We start from the raw sequence: 20,296 nt of genomic DNA, 5'->3' as shown, positions 1-20,296 counted from the left end.
GCCTACTTATATACACCCTAAGTTGAGGGGGGGAGAGAGAGAGAGAGAGACTTAGTTCAAGGCAATTGCTTATTTTGAGAGATCATCTCAAAGATTTCCCAAATGTAATGGATGCAATTGTGCACCACCTTTATTAGATGAACACCTACTGCTGTTACACAACCAGTTTTGGACAGCTTCTCAAGAGATTGCTTACGGCAGGTGTTACTGCAGTGTTTTTCCATTCATTTCAGTCTGAGAAGCTGAGCTTTTGTGCAAGTTCTTGTAGGATTTTTTTGCTTCAGTGATCTTGAACTTTTGTACCCAATGAATGGGAATATAAGATGCATTATGTTTTACTCTTTATACAGTAAAATGGTCTATTTTGGTTATTGGAGCACAAGAGTTTTGGGGGAACAATATTAAATCTTTGCAGAATTGCATGTATACGTTAGGCTTGATGTTTGCTGCTGGGCAATGCTTTATAATTAGCTCTGCTGAAGCTTCATGCAAGCCCTACGCTTGAGGCTACAGTGCTAAAGATGCCAGATGTAGACTGCAGAATTCAGGCTTATATCTTAATAGTCAGCTTCAATTTAGGTTTTATAAAGATGCTTGGGAAAGCAGGACAAGTTAATAGTGCAGTAATTTATATTTTGGTTTATATTCTGATTTATGTAGTGAAATATCCACAAGTCATTCCTTGAGACAACCAGATGTAACTGAAAATGTATATGTGAGAAGGGCACTAAAGAATTTATTAAAGTTCACATAGATTAAAAAAGTGCCTAAAATGCCTGAAGAAACTGCCTCTCAATGCTTTGTTGAATGTGTAACTACCTTTAAGAACCCTGTGTCTCTCACTAGATGCATCCTTTGGTGAAAGGAGGAGTTCCATGTGTGGGATTTGTCTCAAGCTGGTGTACCAGGTGGCTGAGTTCTAGCACCAAGTGTTTCTCCCCTTCCATCTTTGTATATTTGTCAGTTTTCCAAAGAACTGTGTCTTCATTTAATGACAAATGAATAGAGTTGAGAAAAGCTTTAATCTGATAAAAATGACAATTTTTTTTGCAGCTAATATAAAGTTTTATTCATTGCTAGCTGACTTTTCACGAGGAGGTTGTATTACAGTTTAGGTCTAAGATTAAATTTGGATGATGAATGTGAAGATGTTGTTATCTTCTTATTTCATTATCTATTTACTGTGAGAAGGAGAAGTTCTCTAATCAGCTTTTCTTGCTCTTTAGCAGAATTAGTCTCTATACGAGTTTCCAGCTATTTTGACAGTGAAAAAGGAAAAACTGATGAGCCAGAAAATTAATATTATTCTGATGCTGTAATTTCAAAGCTATTAGTTAAATCATATTCTCATTTATTGGAAAATTAATATTTTGCAGTAGAACTTGCACTGTCATGTCTCTGTCTGGTAATCTAAACCTTGTGAGGTATGGTTTTTAGTGTTCAAAAATTGGGCTTCCATTTTTGGCAATTTGGCAAAGGCTGACGCTTTTGGTAACAAATTTTCTTTAATTGTGAATGGGGATGCAGCAGCTGCCCAGTGTCACGGGCAGGTTCAGGTGCTGCCAGGCTGTGGGGAGGGAAGGCAATCTCCTGTGTCTGAGGGCACGGGCAAGGCTGCACCGCAGCCGCTTCTCCAGCAGATAGCTTGGACCACGGCCACTCAGCCCTGCCAGGCGCGGGGCTGTCGGCTCGCGAAGGGGACATCTGTGTGAGCTCGTGTGGGTACAGCCCTGCGTGGCCTCTCCGCATCCCGTCCAACCTATAGCAGCAAGCAGGAGGCAGCATTTTTACCCTGGAATTACCGGTTCAGGTTTACGTGGCGTACGTGTATCTTCCGTGCTTTTCAGGGGAGTTTTTAGCTGGTTTTGTAGCCCAACAGACTTGAGCTGCCTGGGGAGGAGAGGCCTGAGCAGAGCGATTCCCGCAGCTGGCTGGCTGTCCTGTTGTCATCCATTTTGCTGTGGGAACATCTGCTGGTTGTCCCGTGGGCTATTCCCTCGCACGAATGAGCTGGGAGTGCTTCAGTGGCAGGTTTAATGCATCTTTTCTTCCAGGGAGCTAAAAATATTGGCGTTGGTTTGGCAACTATACCCCAAGACAGGCCAGAACCATTTTGTCCCTCTGGCATTGCTTTTGGCACAAAACAGGCCACATTTCCCTCATCTCAGCCAGAAGCTGTGAGCTGAACTACAGTGTATCTTAAATGAAAATGTATATGTAACTGTGTGCATAGAAGAGAAGAATTACAGTTTGCAGATATTACAAGAAAGCTTTAAATCCCCTTTTTTAATGAAATGACAGGGGTAGTGCTTTGATACTGTCTGCTTTGTACCTGGAGGTACTTGCTGTCTTATCTCAAAATAATTCCAGTGGTTTAATGACAGAACTTTTTTTTTGAACAGCAAATTAAGAAGACTGGAAAACAATATTCGCCTGGGGGCGATGGATTTTGAGTGAATGAACATATTTTTAATAAATTTTAGTGCTTTTGTAGCTAGTAGCTAGGATTGTCAAAAGCTATTGGTGAGATGAGGCTTGGAGGATGGTTCACGTGTTTTCTGAAACCAACTTTAAAAGTTGAAAAATCTAGGCTTTTAAGCATGCAAGGCATTGGCAAAGGTCTCCCAAGGAAGGGCTTATGTGGCAGAAAACATAAGTAGGGAAAACAGGCATACAATTGAGTCTGTTACCTTTCCTGCCAAACCTTATCTTGGGATTGTGCAATAACTATGCAACAGTAGTGGCTGTTGGAAATATGTACTGTTGTCTTATGGTGATCATTGATGTTAATCAAATACAGGTAACAGAATAACAATTTTATATTCGGAAAGCTTGCTTGTCACTATCAACTCTGAGACTTGGATAGAACTTTGCGTGCTGTGGCTCTGCAGAGCAGTCCCAGCAGGAACATTGTGATCCCCTGGGAACAGAGGATGTATGTGAAAGCAAAGGAAAGTGGAAAGATGTGAGGGTTACTTGGCCACCGCTTAAATAAGATGTAGGTGCAGTGACAGATGGTATGAAGTGAACTAGTTGCCTTTTGACTTTTCCCTTTGCAGACAGTCAAACTGTAATGCAGTGTGTCTTCAAGGACACACCAGTTTCAGATTTGACTCTGGCAGGGCTAGGGATTGGATGCAAAACCTGGCTTGTCAGTGAAGAGTTGTCATGGTGATTTTTTTTTTTTTGGGAAGTTGAATAAACCTACAAGTACTCTCATACCATTTGGCATATGTCTCCTGAATTACATAGAAGTCTTCATTTGTTTGCTGTACTGGTCTTGCTAATCCATATAGCATGCTCTAATTTCTGAAGCCATATAGCATTTAAGCACTTCTGTTTTTAAAATGAACTTTATTTTGAAGACAAGATAATAAGGAATGTATTAATGACTGGGCAAGGTTTCTTACAGAGCAGCTTTGGTGTTAAAGATGCTTGTGTATAGCTCCTCTCATAATTAATAGAATGATAGTGTGGAGTAATTTGCACTTAACACATTATCAAGTGCAATCTGATATCGGTAATTAAACTATAGAGTGGTGACAGTTTATTTTTTGTTGTTGAATGCAACTAACACATCAATTCATTTGAATGTAAATGTATTGATAACCATCTAGAGGCTTCAGAGTGATGACTTCATCCATGAATCTTGTGAACTGAGGTGTGAACCAGTGGTAGGGTAATGGTGTAGCTGTTCCATTTCCCTTGTCCTAACTGAGAACGAGTGACGCTTCTCTCTGCAGAGCATGACATCTGCCGTCTCCTGCCATCCTCCGCTGAAGTGTGATTAGAAGCACAAAGTTTGAGTGCAGCCGAGAACGATCCTACAGTGGGCTTGGGGGGTTGTTTCATTTTATAGGTTGCTAGATATAGTCAACATATATCTTGCAGTGTGCTGCGATCTATTGTGACGTGGTGACTGTGGGAAGTCTTACTACTTGTGTTAGCAACAGCTAAGAAATAATGATTCCTCAGTAAGTAACATGTCAACTCCACTTGTATCTTGTCTCCCATCTCACTCAAGTTCTGCAGGCGTGTAGAACTATGAGTTTGTTTTTTTTCTCCTCTCAGTCACGCTGTCTATCGTGTAACTTTTCCCTAGCATGTGCTAGACAAATTCTGTCCTCTTTTATTGCTGTCACAGTCTTTGAGAATGCAGCTGGGGGTTTCTTTGGTGCGCTGATGTAAATGTCACTGTGTAAAAGCCAGCTGAATAGTGAAACAATTAGAAAATACAGTAAATAAAAAATGTGAAGCATTATATATGGAGCCTACTTTATTCTTGCCACGCTTTCCAGCACTGTGTCCCCTTGGGCTCTGTCATAAGTAAGTGCAATTTATGCAAGTCTGAATGTTTCTGCCCATTGTTCCACACTGACTATAAACCTACTGATGTCAGTAGCATTGAGTTGGTTTAAACAAGCACAGTATTTAGCCAGTAGGATGGTAATTTTTTATAGCTACTGGGAGAGTTAGCGCTCAGCATCTCGCAGGAGACTACTTGTTCTTACGAAATCAAATGCTCAGTGATGCACAGACTAAAGCATTTGCATGCTTTGTGCTCGAACTGGCCCGATTCTGCAGAACGGCTGTTCCCCTTCAAGTTAGGGACAGAGACAGGAGGGGGCACAGAACCTGGGGAAAAGGAGTGCGGTCCACAGAGGTTCTCTCCTTCCGCCTTGCAGAATCCCGCAGCTGCAGACGCTGGGAGTTACTTTGGAGTGAGGGTGGTTTTTCTCTTCTGCATTCAGCCTGCGTCACTCTCCCGTTTTTTAACTGAAGTATGGTAATCCGTTCCTGACCAGCCTCCCTAGGTGCCAGCAGGATTTCCTTGCGCTTGCCTATAGGGCTCTTCTTCCCAGGCATTACGCTCGCTTAATGCCTGGAGCATCTTAATTGCTGTGCTATGCATGCATGTCTCATACCAAAAGTAGTCGCTGCTCCTGCATTCCCACAGCAGCAGCAGCAGCACAGAGCAGATGCTTCCAGCTTCCCTCGCAGGCTGTGCTTTTCGGTTTTGAAGAAAGTTGCCTAGTATTGCCTCTGGATTTGTGCTTTCCTGTCTCTGTGTTATGGATCACGAAGATTTCGTCGTTCCTTGTAAAGAGCAGTGCTGGCAATGTTCTCTTGTAATTCTAAGGATTGCTTTCCAAATGTTTTAGCTCTGGAGACAATGAAGATTAAATTGAGGCTTTCCTGCAGTGAGAATTTCCATTCTACTTGCCAATAATGCATAAGTTACAAATTTAATGGCAGACCTTGAAGTATATAAAAATTTAAGTCCGGAAAAAGGTAAGGATGTTTGAGTTTGGAATTACTGTAGGAAGAGCTCATAACATTTCTGGAAGTGCTTATAGAAAAATCAGGTAACCTTATGATTGGTAAGTTACATACAATATTTATGTGGACATTATTAGTACGAAAAATATGTGTGTATATATTCCTGAATATTTAAGAGGAAAACTTGGTATTCTTGTATTGACTTGAAAGTACTTTTCTCCATGAAAACAATTGGATTGTATGTGAGATACTGCTCCTATGATGTGGACAAACTGCACTTGTGTGTTATCTTAAAGGCAAATACGTTTGTAATAATTTAAAAAAAGCATTCTTGACCTTTTCTTCTATTGGCCATTTTGCTGTGGCATAGCTTTCTATGGAAAAGAGTTTGTGTTGGTTTTTTTTTCTAGTAGCACTTATAAATAGTGTAACACATGCAAATGTTGTGTAAAATTCCGATTGAACAGCATCGGATGAGGAAGATGTGTCTTTTCAAGAATTGTAGGAGGATGATACAAAAAAGGAAGACATCTTGAATAACTTTCTTCAGTAACTTGTAGTTTATAATGTCTGATTTTGTTTGATTTAAGTCAATGCTGGATGGAAAGTGGTAATTAGTTTAAGCCTCTAAGTGGATATAGAGTAAATGCTGTAGAGAGAAGGAGAAATCATGGTAGATAAAGTTCATTTTTGTATTTTGTTCATCATTAATAATGTTGGGTTATGTGCTTTTAAAGAAAAACTTACAAAATCCATTTAGGAAAGAGCTGGCTTATCAAAACTGGGTAGTTCAGACATTTTCTAACAAGATTATTTTGTTTATAATTTAAAAATGAACTAACTAATCTAAAATAAAGCCACCAAAAGTCATGGATCGTACTTTGAAATATCATTTTGCCCACTATGAAGCATGTTAAAAAATTTAAAAGCAGTGTTGGGGGTTGAGATATACTGATTTCTTTTTTTTTTTTTCCTTTGTATTTAGCATGGATAATTTTATTGATAAATATTTTTTAACTAGGGAAAGTTACTGGAAATAGACACCAGCTATTGTATAAGAAGTTGAGACTATTTTAAGAAAAAGTCAGTTATTTGTATATCCTCTGAGGGAAGGGCCTCCTGTGTTGGAGTTGGTATGCTACATTCCAAATGCCGTATTTTTATTTTGGAGGTTTCAGTTACACAAACCTCTACATTAAGCTTTGATGCATATGATTAGGTAAAGGAGACCAGGTGTTACTCCATCTGCTTTCTGAGACACAGAAGGTAATGGATATGTCCCCATTTAATAATTTACAAGAGCTAGCTTATTTGAAGGGTTTTTTTGGAACAGTCCTAGAAGAAAAGCAGCAGGTTTAATTTTTGAAGCTCATGTAAATGTGGGTGTATGTATAGATAAACCCATTTTATAGCAAAGTACTCAGTTGATGGTGAAATTCTGTTTGAGGTAATTTTGCATTCCTTTTTCCTTAGCCAGATATTAACAGAAATTTGGCAGTTGCTCTTTTTCAGTTAGTAGCGCTGCCATTTCTCTGTCTGGTGGAGGCGGTTAAAGGACGCAGAAGCAACGCGTACAACGCAGTGTCCCTTGCATTCAGGTTTGGCTGCTTTGGTGGCGTTGCAGCGGTGCGTGTGGGGTCACGGCTGGGCTCCCGGGGCGCTCCCCGCACACAGGAGGGGTGACACGGCACTGCGCAGGCGTGGACTTTGGATGTCGTGTTTTGTAGGTGTGAATATATTCACATGCTTGGATGGTGGAAGAAGGCTGAGTGCCTGATCTCCCCCTTATTCAGGCTGGATCACACCCCTCGCACAACTTATGCACACAAGAGTGCTCGTATGATAGTTCCTGGATAAAGGCATAACTGAACAGGCGGGTACCGTGCGTGCTGTCGCTGGCCGACCGTCTGACTTGGCTCTGCAATGAGAGCTTGCAGGAAGCAGCAGCTCCGTGCCTGCCAGCGGTTTGGCCGTAAGTTCGTACGCGATTGCTAACCACTGTGAGCGGGAAATGCGCTTGTGCTCAAAGAGTTATCGGCAGTGGGACGTGAATGGGCATGGTACAGGAGGAGCAGTACAGGCTTCCCTTGGATATGGGTCTGGGTCTTTGACTGAGGGGTCGTGGTACTTTGTAGTTACCTTGTTGTTACTGCTTTAGCAGAACACGAGGGTTGCAGTCAGTACAGCTAAGCAGAGAAACAGCAGAGAACTACATTGTGGTTCTACCTATGGTCAAATCTATGGTTGGACTCAACCTTACGGTTGGACTCGATGATCTTAAAGGTCTTTTCTAACCTATACGATTCTGTGATTCTGTGTTTCATTCGCAGGGACTATCGCAGCAGCCTTTTTTAAGGTCATTATTAGTGCTTCTTTGGGACTTTTGTATCTCTACATCTACCCAAGCACCTGTAAAACAAGTATTAAGTATAGACTTTAGAATAGTAAGTGATATAAAAAGGAATTGGCTCAGAACGGCATAATGTTCTGAGTGGATATTGAAGGCATCAACCTCCTTCTGTGAAGAACTTGGTCTTCCACAGGTTTAATTCCAAGAATAGCTTAAATCTATCACAGCAGTGTATGTGCTCGCAATAAACGAGTATATGCACATAGTTTTGAAAGGTTCAAAGCCCCTGGGTGGTTTGGTATGTTCTGAGGATGTTACCCTGCGTGAGGTGAAACGCCTCGCCTGCCAGCCTGAAAGGAGCGTTGCTGCGGTGTGGCACTGTGGAGTGCCGGGTCCCTTCCGTGGCACCGGTGAGGTTTTGGAGGATGCTGGAGCGGGATGCTGAAGGCTGATGGCTCCATGAGAGGTATCTAATCTGCTTCTGCAGAGCCAAGGGTGCGGTAGACCAACTAGTAACTAGGTTATACGCTTGTTAACTACTTTGTATTCTTTTTTTTTTTTGGTCCTGATGAATTAAATATAGTCTTGTTTCAATAACTCTACAGAACACCATCATGGTGTGAAACCGAAAAGGTTCTTGGAGTTTGCTTAGGAACAGTGCCTTTCTGATACTATGTGGCATAAACTTAAAACTGTTAAACTAACTCTTTCACTGCTTTGAAGACTAAAATGTCCAAATGCTGTATTGGAATCAAGGTTAACAGTATCAGTGTTGTGGCATACAGTAGCTTGGTGAGACCAGGGCTGGTGAAGGGAGCTTGCTGCAAGAAAAGTTCACAGCTTTTTCCAGCACCGAGCTTACTTGCAAGAGGAAATGCATGTGCTTATTCTTCCTCTTTACCATACGTCTTGAAGTAGTCACTTCAGAAGCTCATGTCTTAGAGGACAGCCTGTTAGTATGCAGGCAGCATTTTGTGCTGGCGTATGTACTTCTTGGATGACTGAAATTGAAGTTATGGGAAACCATAAGCTGTTTTTTTTTTTTAATACAAGTGACAGGAAACCCAGCTGCAAGTGAGGAAGTTTGTGCCTGTTCTAGGTCAGGTTATTGGTGTCCTCAGCAGTATAACAGATAACTGATTTGGAGACATTTTCACATGTTACCAAGAGAAACATTGATCAGCATGAAACTCAGATGCACAAAACATCATTATTTGCGGTAATAAAATTACTTTGAGACTGTCAATTCATTGTTTGTCCACAGATGACTCGCTGTTGGTGAGTTGCACCAAGGTAATTTGAGAATAGAATAGATAAACATGTTTCTTTAGCAAAATGGCTGTTTCTGAGGAGTGTGAATAAATTGGTTTGTATCATCACTTGCACTGTAGTCTTCATTCATTAATTTTAAAGGTTAATTAACTTCAACTTCAGTTCTACTCTGAATTTTCCCCTCCTACTCTCTAATCGAGCCCCAGATGTGGATTTATTTGGTAGCCTGAAGGGGAAGCAATGCTCCCTCCAGCCCAGCCGCTGTCACAGCCCGGTGTGACGAGTGCGCTCCAGGTCCTGGGGACTGGATCCCTCTTCCACCCACTTCATCCTGCAGCTACAGCTGCTCTTGTGCCCTGTGATTTATTCCCCTCACCAGGCTGTGATGCTGTACAGGTGCCAAGATTGCTGTGACATATTGCTGTTTGCTGATAAATTTGCAGACATCAGAATTCACTGTTTGCGCTGAAGCTGGGACAGTTTATCCTCCGCATGTCTCCTGTGTGGGGACAGGAGCAAGCTTTATGAAGTGTATTCTGGTGGGGTTTTTCTATTTTTGTTTTGTTGGAGAATTTAAGGTGGGGGTAAGATATAAAGGAATGGCATATTTGGGGGATGGAGTTGAAGGGATCTGACCCAGCTCAATATGTTGTGGTGGGAATTGTATTCCACTGAAGTTCTGGGTAGTTCGTAAAGGATTGAGGAACAGGGACAAGGTTTAATGCTGTACAACAGAGGCAGGCTTAAAACAAGACATGCTTGGTTCTCGGGCGTATGATCCTTCTTTATGTACTTACTGATTTTTTTAGAGGGCAGATGTGGGATTCTGGAAGAGAATCCCTCCTCTGAGTGAGTTATTGCCATCCTTTCTGGTACCTGAGTGAAAGCTTGCCTAGCAAACAGGAGGTCCTAGGGTTTCCTTTGGAGACGTGGCCACAGACCCAGAGAACGATGTCTCGTACTCCTTGCGAATGGTTACGGCAGCGTGAGGATGCTGCCCAAGAAGCCAAATGCCTCTCTGCCCTTTGCTTGTCCTGAAACCTGCTACTGAGGCTGTCACAGCAGCATGTACAGACCTGTCCGCTCATCCTCCTTGTTGGCAGGTGCAGTGGAAACTATCCTCCTCCATTTCTTCCTCTCTGCTGCTGCTTCCGCTTGCTCTATAGAGTCGTAATCCATTGCTGTGCCCTCCCTGCTGAGGGATCCTCATGCAGTAATGAGGATTAGGATGCACAAACTTGTTAACTGTGTTTGCTTAATAAATCTGTGTTTCTTGTTCACTGTAATGTTGTGACAATGTGTTTTGGCGGTTGGCCATGCCTGTGGTTAAATGATTGTGCTTTTCAGTGCTGATAAAGAACTAATTCTGTAGTCTTAATGGAAAACTTACAGTCCTCAGTCATGCTGGGTTGCAATGGCACTAGAGCTCTCAAAATGAGCAGCTTTGATGCAATCTATTTCTGAAGGAAGAAGAGGAGATCTCAGAGTTGTTTACTGTATTTCAGGAACCGGTAGCAATAATGCTCCCCGGTAAGCTGTCGCACAGTCGGTCTCTTGGCTCTGTGTTGTCAGGCAGTGGCCTGTCGAAGGTGCTGCTTTATGGACCTAGAGCTGGGGTCCCAAGGCCTTGTGTCCACTCAGGCACTCAGGATGCTTCAGCAGGACTGCAGAGAAGCTGTACCTGCTGAATGATCTGTTTATCAGCTGCTTTCCAAAGTGCTGCTTGAATGAAACCGGGGCTAATTTCTTGCAGATAATAATTAGAAGTCTGCTGAGCTAGCAGAAGGAAGGTATCCTTGAGCAGAGGTGGAAAACATGCATTATTCATTGTATCTGGGGGCTGCTCTCTCGGATTTCAGTTGCTATCCTGAAGTGTAGATCTCAAAAAGGGGATCGTAGGCCCTGTAAATAAGGCAGTGTCCTAGCAAGTCATTTTCTGCTTTGCACAGTACTCTGTAGAAGGTAGTCTCACTGTAGGAACACTTTATGAATAAGGGTGATTAAAACTCTTTTGGGATTATATTGTAGTGCCAGGTCTTTGTTTTGATGCTTCTGGTTCCTTTCTGATCTCTAAGTGCAGAAGAGGAGGGGGCCTCAGTCTGGGAGAGGACTCTGGGTGCTCCCATGGCAAGAATCACTCATTATTGTCAAGGATCAGCTGTGGAGAAGACATACAGCAAAAACTTTTCACTTGTAATATGAAAATTACTTAAATTGATCATCCTAGAAGCATTAAGCCAGAAATCTCAATAAGGCAGGCTGAAACAGCAGTTGCTGTGAAATATGTATTGCTCATAAACATAACTTCTGGGAGTTACTGCTCCCAAGTTGGGTTTTTTTTTGGTTGGTTGGTTTTTTGTTGTGGTTGGTTGGTGTTTTTTTTTTTATAAGGCAAGACAACACCAGCCTGTTCCCAGACCTACAGAGAGTTAAAACTATGCTGACAGATTCCCTGCCCCCCTCCCCCCCCCTTCTGGGTAGTATATTGTTTTGTTCTTAAGCTTCACCCCTTTTTACGGTTGCATATTATTTAGTGAATTTACAAGCATAAGTTGTTTTTCAGATTTAATGATTTTCATTGATTGTGGGCTACTCACAATTGTTTTCAGTAGTCACAGTTTGTGTTTTGCTGGTTGCTCGTTTTGATTCTCTGCCTTCTGGAGGGCTGAAAGGAAATACCTGCGCTGTTTTCAGCTGGGCCTTGCAAGGACTGGCGGCACTAGCCTTCGGTGTCTCTGCTGGTGTGTGTGACTTCCTTGAGGATTTATTGAGATTTGCAGAAGTGCGAGAGATTGTCCATCTCAAGTCTGTGAACTTCACAGAGATTATGATTAAATCCACTGCAAGAAGCTTAATGTAAAATTCCGTGAGGGGTTGGAAGAGTTGCTGCAAAGTGAATTAAAAACTGGCATAAAATACGAGATGTGGCTATTAAAAACGGTCAGTTCCCCCAGACCTGTCTCTGCGGTCTCTGCTCTCCTGGGCTTTTTGGCTGTTACGTAACAAAACAGCAATCAACAGTTTGATTACATTAGTGGTAAGCTGTGTGGTGTGCTGGATATTAGTGCTGTTCTATGGGATTTAGATAAAATGTGCTCTCTGGGGGATGGGGTAGGGAGTAAATGGCTTTTAATGGCATTAGTGTAAAGGCAAACTTACAGCATACTCACAATGAATAAATGGCTGCCAAGTAGGATGATGAGAAGAGTTCAGACAACTGAGAAAAGAATGTTTTTTTGTGATCGCATCTAGAGTATCTTCACTACTTGGATGGTGATAGTTTAATTGCATATTGTCATCTAGTTCAGGGGTGCGTGTGCTTTTTTCTTTGCACATTTCTTCAATGCCCGCTTCTGGGAATGTGCATCTACATCAGTGAAAAAATGAACTCCAAGCTGGATCCAGATACACGATTCCAGTGATGGGAGCATGCTGTGACTCCTCTGTTGCCCACCCAACCATCTACTTCTTGTATAACAGCCTCACTCAGAGTTCGGTTTCTGGAACGTTGGGGTTTTTAAATCTGAAAACTTGAGAGAATTACTACGGTGGCATTTGGGGGTTTAAATAAAGCAAGATAAACCATGCTTTCTGTAGTGAAGAGCAGTTACCCTAAGGTGAGGTGTGGGATCCTGTTCTGGTTCTTGGGATACCGCAGCAGAGTGAATCCCAGGAGGTGGCTGCAGGAGCGCTGGCAGCGCATGTGGGTGCGAACAGCATGTGGTGGTCGTAGTGGGGGGTCTTTTGGCTCTTTCCTCTCTGAAGAGAGAAATGAACAACATACCTGCAAAGTATATAGTAAAACCAAAACCACCTAATGTAGGGGAGAAGAGCTGATGTTGCAATTGAAAAAGTAACTTGTGTTTTATGGGTTTCTTTTATCTCCTCAAGCTTAATGTTGGCTTAATGCAGCTTGCTGCATATAATTTAGAAACGCAGTTTATATCCTCTTTCATAATTATACTTCTCATTGTTTGGTAATGCTCTTTATACCTTAGTTAATCTTTTTGGTTTTTCAAATGGCCATTAAGTCCATAAAAGCAAGACATGAGACTAAACCTTTTTTGTTTTGGTTGCACTTAGACATATTAATTTCTTAACATACAGTAATGTAATGGAGAAAAAGAAGAAAACTGTTTTTGCAGACAGCAGTAAATTTTTTTTTTTAAAGACAATCTGTCTCACAACTTGAGTGGTATAATCTTTATACTCAGTTGTAGGACACTCTTCCTAAAACTATTAAATATATTCATATCCTACTGTATTTTTGTTAAGGACCTACTGTATTAACTTACTAGGGGTTTGCTGTGAACACTTGAGCTGTTTGCATGTACCAGTTGCACACGCTGCCCTTTGCCAAGATAGGTTTTACTGGCTGTCCTGAGATTGAATTAATAACTCATTATTTAAAGACCTATGTACCTTGTCTAATGACTTTCTTGTGCTGTCTCACAGAAGCTGAAGGAAACGGGGTGAGATTCTGTTCAGGGTGAGCCGAGTAGCACTGTGGCAGCAGGCTGCCATGAGAAAACTTAGGACAAGCATGGAATTTATTTAGTTGAAACTTTGTGTGTGTGTGTAACTTACTGCACAGGACCCCCAGACTAAAACCTATGGGACCCTGAGCGTTGTTGTTGTTGTTCAAATAGTTAACATCATCTCTTTGCAAGTAATGGTTCTTTGAAGGCAACGGGGAAAAGGTAATGCTTTTTAAAGTGAAATCCCACTGAAACTGGCTAAAGTGAAATAAACCTGTGGTCACCCAAAACCTGCGTTCCGTCAAGGTTTTGCTGTAGGCTCTTGATAATAGAGAGTTTTGCCACTAAGGGTTATGTAATAGTATTATCCTGAATACCTAAACCCCAAAATATAGCAGCAAAAAATCTCGAACCTGTTCCTGCTGTTGCTCACTTTTAGGGTTACGTGACTGAAATGAAGGGTTGGGGAAGCTGATCAGGGCTGAGGGCACAGCAAGACCAAGTGTTCAGGAGCTGGGGTAACCTGGAAAACTTCGGTGCAGTGTTGGCTGTCGTGTGCAGGCGGCGGGGCAGCTGGTGCACAGTGAGCATCCCAGCCGGTGTCCTTCGGGTATGGAGCACGTCCAGGTATGGGTGCACCCATACGGGTACGTCCTCCTGCACGGTGCTTGCCTGTTGGCTCCAGTTGTGAAGTGACCAGCATATTTATTTAATCTGGGATGAACATGTTTTATGGGGAGGGGATGTTTGTTTCACTCCTGTGAAGTGCCCTGTGTATCAAAGTGTACTTCTATTTTACTGAAAGTGCTGCCAGGGGTAATGTTTTAATTCCCTAAATATTTTCCTTCTAGTAACAACTAAAGGGTCCAGCATGCATTAAAGGCTTTGTAGTAAAGCACAACAGCAGGCAGATGTGCATGTCATGACTATCACTGTTGAGAATTAAGCCAAATTAATTGCAAACTATTGAAAAAGAGGACTCGTACAGGGAACGGCTGTTAAACCTGTGAACAGAGCTGTAACTCTTTGTGAGAGATTCTCGCAGGGTGCAGTGCTAAGCTATTGCCTTGTTATTAAAGACCTGATTGCACATGGGGATAGATTAGAGCAGTTGGACGGAAGGTAGCGTTGGCTGATTTGGGGCGGATTAGAGTGCTTTTTGAACGTAAGGCCGCGTATGGTTAGTGGTCAGAGTTCCAGCTTAGTGTTCCTAGGCAGCAGCTTGATTTATTCAGCAGCGAGGAGCAGTGTTGTCAGGTAGAATAAATAGTGTCTGCCTAGCATGCAAGATTTCAAGTAACATCTGGACTTACCCGGGCTCGGATGGCTTTCCTCCTGGCTTCAGAGGTCTACCATGTGCTGGGGAGTGTGGCCACTTCAGAAAAAGTCCAGCTGGCACAGATGGGTTTGTATCTGGTTTACCATTCGATAGAGGCGCAGCTCCTTTGGGAAAGGAGATGTGTGTACTACTAAGAATTATTATCACCACTTGAATGAAAAAATTTAAAAAATGCTCTTAGATTTCAGGTTTGTTTTGCTTTAAATGGTTATTTTAGGAGGAAAAAATACACTGGTATTTCAATATTATTAAAGCCCGATAAACTACTGGATGTCTGTTAGGATGATTTTAGACTGTCAAGAATAAGTTTGCATAACTCTGGAAACAGAAGTGACTTTGTAGCTTTCAGATTTTTTTCATTTGAAAGTAAAGCTTTAAATATATAATGCATAAGCATAAGATTGTATTTGAATTTCCAGATTAATTAACTTTCTTTGTTCTTGTAACATATAAACTACGTTGTGTTCCAGCTTAACTTAATTCATTTTCAGACTTTGGGCAAAAAATGCACAGCTAGTCCTTGTGTTAGAAAAATACTATCTAATGGAAACCATGTCTTGCTTTTTCAAATTTTAATATACGTCTGCAATGAGGAGGTGCTTCATTTACTCAGTATTCGTGGTTTATCTAGAGGATTAAATTTTTCTGGAACCAGTTTTCCTATTCCTTAGTGAAAGCATTCTTGAATTGCTCTTCTGGAGCTTTGTTCTGAACTGCCTCCGTTCAATAACTTCACCTTATTCAGATGCTAATGTGCGGTGTCTCTCTTGTGAATGTCTGGCTAGAGACTGACATTAGCATATTAGGAACAGATTTGAAAAAGACTTTGTTTCTTTGTGTGCTTATATTTTATAAATAGCTTAAAGGAGGGGATGGTGTATTTTGTAAATGGCTTGCAGAGTTGAAATCCAATGGGCCTATGAATGGTGTGGCATTTCTATTACCATAGTCCATTCTTTAAAGTGGATTCTTTCTGTTATTAACACCTACACAGTAGGGATGATGCAATGAACTCTTACATATTCACTGTTCTTTAAATGTTTGCATTGTGATGGTATTTTCTTGGAACTGGAAAAGTGCAAGCAGAAAAGATGGTGCTTACTTGGGCACTCGACTTACTGCAGATGGCATTTGAGAAATGGAGAATGTTGAGATATTTGGCAGGCACTGGATTTCTTCCACTCTATTTGTGAAAAAAGTGTTTTAAAATCTATTCCTCATAGCTTTGATTCTGAAGTCTGTCTGAAAATGTGTATGTGAAATGCATCTGTAACAACTACAAATGTGATGTAGAAATGTTTAGGCAATTGAAACAGTGAAGAAAAAGCTGGATCACCTTTTATGACCCCCCCCACCCCCCATGGTTTTGTTAGCTGTAGTTATCGGAGTGTGGCCCATTTTCTGCTTTGCTTACATTAAAGAAATATAGTCCTCTTTCTTCCGCCTTTTGCTACAAGTCCTCAACAACATGTTAGTGAAAGCAGGTTTTTTTTCTATGACAACTGAGCCGATGATAATAGAAAGACTTATGTGAGAATTAGTTAGTTTTGTAAGACTTTTATTAGTAACTGATAGGCTTAGGTGCAAAGAAGCAGATTTTCTGTGTTGAGTAGCTTGTTGCTAAACCTCCTGAGCTAAAACCCTGTTGCAATCGATCACTCTAATAGCGAAATAAAAACCTGCATGCAGTTTGTATGCCAGGCTAACGTAGCAGTTCAAATTTGCGTGTCCACGCACACTGGTACAAGCTTTCCTTATGGAGAGCCTTAGTTCTGTGCTGGAGGACAATTCTTCTTTGTTTGTTAGCTATGAATCCAAGGCAGACTTGATCTAAACTCAGTTCCAAAGTGAAAGGCTCAGTCTCCCAAGAGAAGGTCTGCGTGTGTGTGTATGTGTGTATATATGTATATATATGTAGTAAGTTTTAGAGACTTATTTTTGTTTCAGTTAATCTTTCTTCTTTAAGGTTCTGAGTTTTCAGTCCCTCGTGGTGTAAAGGCTTGTCTTCCTGGTGCTTTGTGCATCTTCAGGCAGATGCAAGTTAAAACTGCCACAGTCAACGTGTGGCTACTGTATAACATCTATTTCTGGCTTGATTATGTCACTTTTCTGGCACTTTTTAAAGCACTTCCAAACCCACCCATGCATTTGGTATGTGTGATGATTCAGAGAAGGCCATATATTTATGGACATAATAAAGGACAAATTTATTGCACTCTTGCACAACTGTGATGCTTTCAGAAGAGTTTGGTTCTGTTCCGCTCAACCCGAGTCCTCTCATTCCTCCAAGAAAGACGACAACTCAGCAAAAGCACCGCTTGTGATGCAGTTATTTGATGTGGAGTTTGGCTTGCCAACAAAAAGGGGTTTGTGCGAGAGAGCCGGGGAAGGTAATCCAGCGACAACGGCTGTTTGTGCTGTGTTTCACTAATGTTTAGGATGCTGCTCTGACTGCGTCTGACCCAGAGGAGCTTTGGAAGGAGCAGCAGCCTTGTTCTCCTTCATTGACAACCTCAGGGTTGTGTGGGTCTCTGCTGGAAGATGTGTTCTGGCCACGCTTCTGCTGTGGAGACGAACTGAGCAGGGTCACCGCAACGTGCTTTGGTGTATGGGAACACTGTGGGGTTTCAGCTGGTGCTGAGTCCGCTGCTGCTTGTGCTGCTTGTGCTGCTTGCTGTGGGAGTTAAGGAGGTGTCAGGAGCTGAGAAAATAAATCCTAGCTCTGGCCGAGAGGAGTAGGAGGGTGTATTAGTCTTTGTTGTGATACCAAGAGGAGTACTGAAGAGAGAAGTGGTGAAGAGAAGAAGTGTGATAAGAAGAAATAAAGACAGACCCAGATAGCAGTTGGGAGCCAGCCAGAGTGTAAACAAATAATCTGGGAGGTGAATTTGGAGTGATATCAAGTGAGGAGAGATTGTGCATGGATAAAAACAGAAGGTAATTTAAGAGCATGGATATATACTGAGATCAAGAGGAAACGTTATCTTGGTCCTAGTGTTTGGAAAACTGTAGGAGGGAAGATGTGAGATGAAATGGAAGAGATGGGTGTGTGTGAGTCAAAACAGAGAAACAAAACCTTACCATCCCGGATGGGATGGGTGGATAAAAGGAAGTCACCGCAGTATGTGATTGAAATTTGGTAGCAGGATGGAGAGGGTGTAAATGTGTGTAGTGGGGAGGAGGGATTGTGTATTTATAATTCTGTTAACAGTTCTAACAGTGTCAAAAGCACAAGATATAAGCTAAAAGATTACTGAGCCCAAAGGAATGTGGAGTTTGAATGATAGTCTCACTGTTCAAAATTTGCAGAGTGCTGGCTTAAAATTACAGGACTGTGTACAATAATATAAAAATATTTAAAGGAAGCAAGCATGGAACAACTATAAAATATTTTCCTTCAATATATGGTAAAGTTTTCTTTGCCTCCTTTGTCGTGAAGGTGTTTTGACAGATGATTTTTTTTTTTTATTTTCCTATGTGGAGAAGCTAGTTGTGGAGAAGAAGAAATAATATGTCTCTTACACAGCAACGACTAGGTCCTGTCATTAAAGGTGCAAGTCAAAAAATGTATTTGCTTGGCAGATGTTGGAAAGCCAATAGCTCATTTTATGAGCGGAATTAGATGGCCATTTAGTTGAATTTATTCTGTTCTGCTTTGCAGTTGAAAGATGCATGAGTGTTATGCAGTCTGGGACTCAGATGGTTAAGCTGAAGAGTGGAACCAAAGGGCTAGTTCGGCTCTTCTACCTGGATGAGCACAGGACCTGCATCCGATGGAGACCGTCCAGAAAAAGCGAAAAGGCAAAAAGTAAACTTTTAATATTTCTTTTAATTTCTTGGGCAGTTCAGTATTAGAATGTGAATTACAGAGGAAAAACTGAACAATATTTTTTGGATCAATTAAATAAATGCTTTTTGATGCTTATTTTAAATGTGATGTGATACTTACATGAAGGTTTTCAAGAGTGTGAGTAGAGTTTAACCACCTACTAAAAGTGCAGGATTATGAAAGGAAGGGGAGTGTAGTTCAGTCAGATGTCAACATTTTCCATAGGTTTATATGAATTATGAGCAAACTGAAGAGTGACTTGATAGGAAATTATGCTGAAGTCTTTTCAATGTATACACCACAAATTTAAATACAGAACCTAGAAAAGTTTGGACTGAGGTTTCTTTATCTTAACTGTGATAATTTTCTTTGGGCATTATTACATCTTGAAGTTATTGTGTAGCATTATTTCTCTTTGAAACTGTTCCTGCTGCACTGTTTTAAATTGGAAATTCAAATTAGTGGTTTATTGAATAAAATAAGGACTAGAAATTCACAGAACGGTCACAGAGGCTTGAGATTAAAAACAAGCAGTTGGGAAGGCTACAGATAGTGACAGTTGATGTTTTTGGGCCAGTGTGTAGTGGCTAAGAGCTGCTGTGTTGAACAGCATAGCTGTTTGGAGCCATGGCGCTGGGAGCCGTGTTACCTAGCACAGCAATGGGCATCCCTGTCTTCCTGCTGTAGAAAGCACGGCTGTGGTGGGTGCAGTCCCTTTGGAGCTACGCAGTGTTTCACTGATTGATGGAAGACACTTGGCATCCGTCTCCGTGTGCTCCCCTTTGAGTAGCCTACAGTCCTCTGATGTAGCAGGAAGCACTCAAAGAGCTTTGCTGTGAGCTGCCTGTACCTGCACTGGCCTGCCTTCGAGGCAGCTGTACTGTGCACATGGCATGGCTGGAGCAAGGATAAGCCTTGAAATCAAAAAGCCCTTTTGGATGTGAAGTTGTAATATTACAAAACGTTTAATGACTTTTAGCCTGAATAGCCCCCTTCTAGCCAGAATTGCTCAAAAGCAGAAAGACATTGGGTGGCTGTCCAAGCATGTCAATTTTTGTTTTCCCTTTTCCCCACAGTTGTCATCGATTCCATTTACAAAGTCACCGAAGGCCGGCAGTCTGAAATCTTCCACCGCCATGCAGAGGGGAACTTCGACCCAAGCTGTTGCTTTACCATTTATCATGGCAACCACATGGAGTCACTGGATCTGATTACATCTAACCCAGAGGAAGCTCGCACCTGGATCACAGGACTGAAATATTTGATGGCTGGAATAAGTGATGAGGACTCGCTTGCTAAGCGACAGAGAACACATGATCAGTATCCTTTTATGAGCCTGAGCTCCAGCTTCTGAATCAGTATTTCTGGCTTGGTTTTTAGTGACTTCAGCATAGGGCATCCTTTCACCTCCTGTAAGTGACCAGAAGCCTTGCCATTGACTGTAGTGGAAACTTGAGTTATGGGTTTCACATTGACGCTTACCTGTGCAGTAAAACATCAGCTGTGCCTTAAGGACTGGATTAAACTCCATTGAAGTCAGGGGATGGTCTTGCATTTTGTTAGTGAAATTCTTATTGAAGGGTCAAAACAGTCATTTCTAGTTATCTCAGTAAATACTAACCCCAGCATGATTTCAGGATTTCTGTCATGTTTGCCCAACTGTGCTTTTATTCTTCTGCTGCAAATTGCAAAGTCCATTAGAAGACACTGTTTTCAAGGTATTACTAATTGAAAACTTGAATTTGTTA

The 20,296-nt window shown here is 41.7% G+C and overlaps 1 protein-coding gene across 1 annotated transcript in view; it reads left to right on the top strand.

The window, feature by feature from the left end:
* The window catches only part of PLCH1 (phospholipase C eta 1), an 86,022-nt gene that overhangs the window by 20,895 nt on the left and 44,831 nt on the right, over positions 1-20,296 (top strand). The window contains exons 3-4 of the mRNA XM_075506750.1: positions 18,381-18,527; positions 19,625-19,868. Of these exons, the coding sequence (XP_075362865.1) occupies positions 18,381-18,527; positions 19,625-19,868 (391 nt within the window). The remainder of the gene's footprint in view (positions 1-18,380; positions 18,528-19,624; positions 19,869-20,296) is intronic.

Source organism: Mycteria americana, chromosome 7, assembly GCF_035582795.1.
Source record: "Mycteria americana isolate JAX WOST 10 ecotype Jacksonville Zoo and Gardens chromosome 7, USCA_MyAme_1.0, whole genome shotgun sequence".
Classification (NCBI taxonomy): Eukaryota; Metazoa; Chordata; class Aves; order Ciconiiformes; family Ciconiidae; genus Mycteria; species Mycteria americana.
Note: the sequence above shows the minus strand (reverse complement) of the source record. Positions and strands in the feature narration are given on the sequence as shown.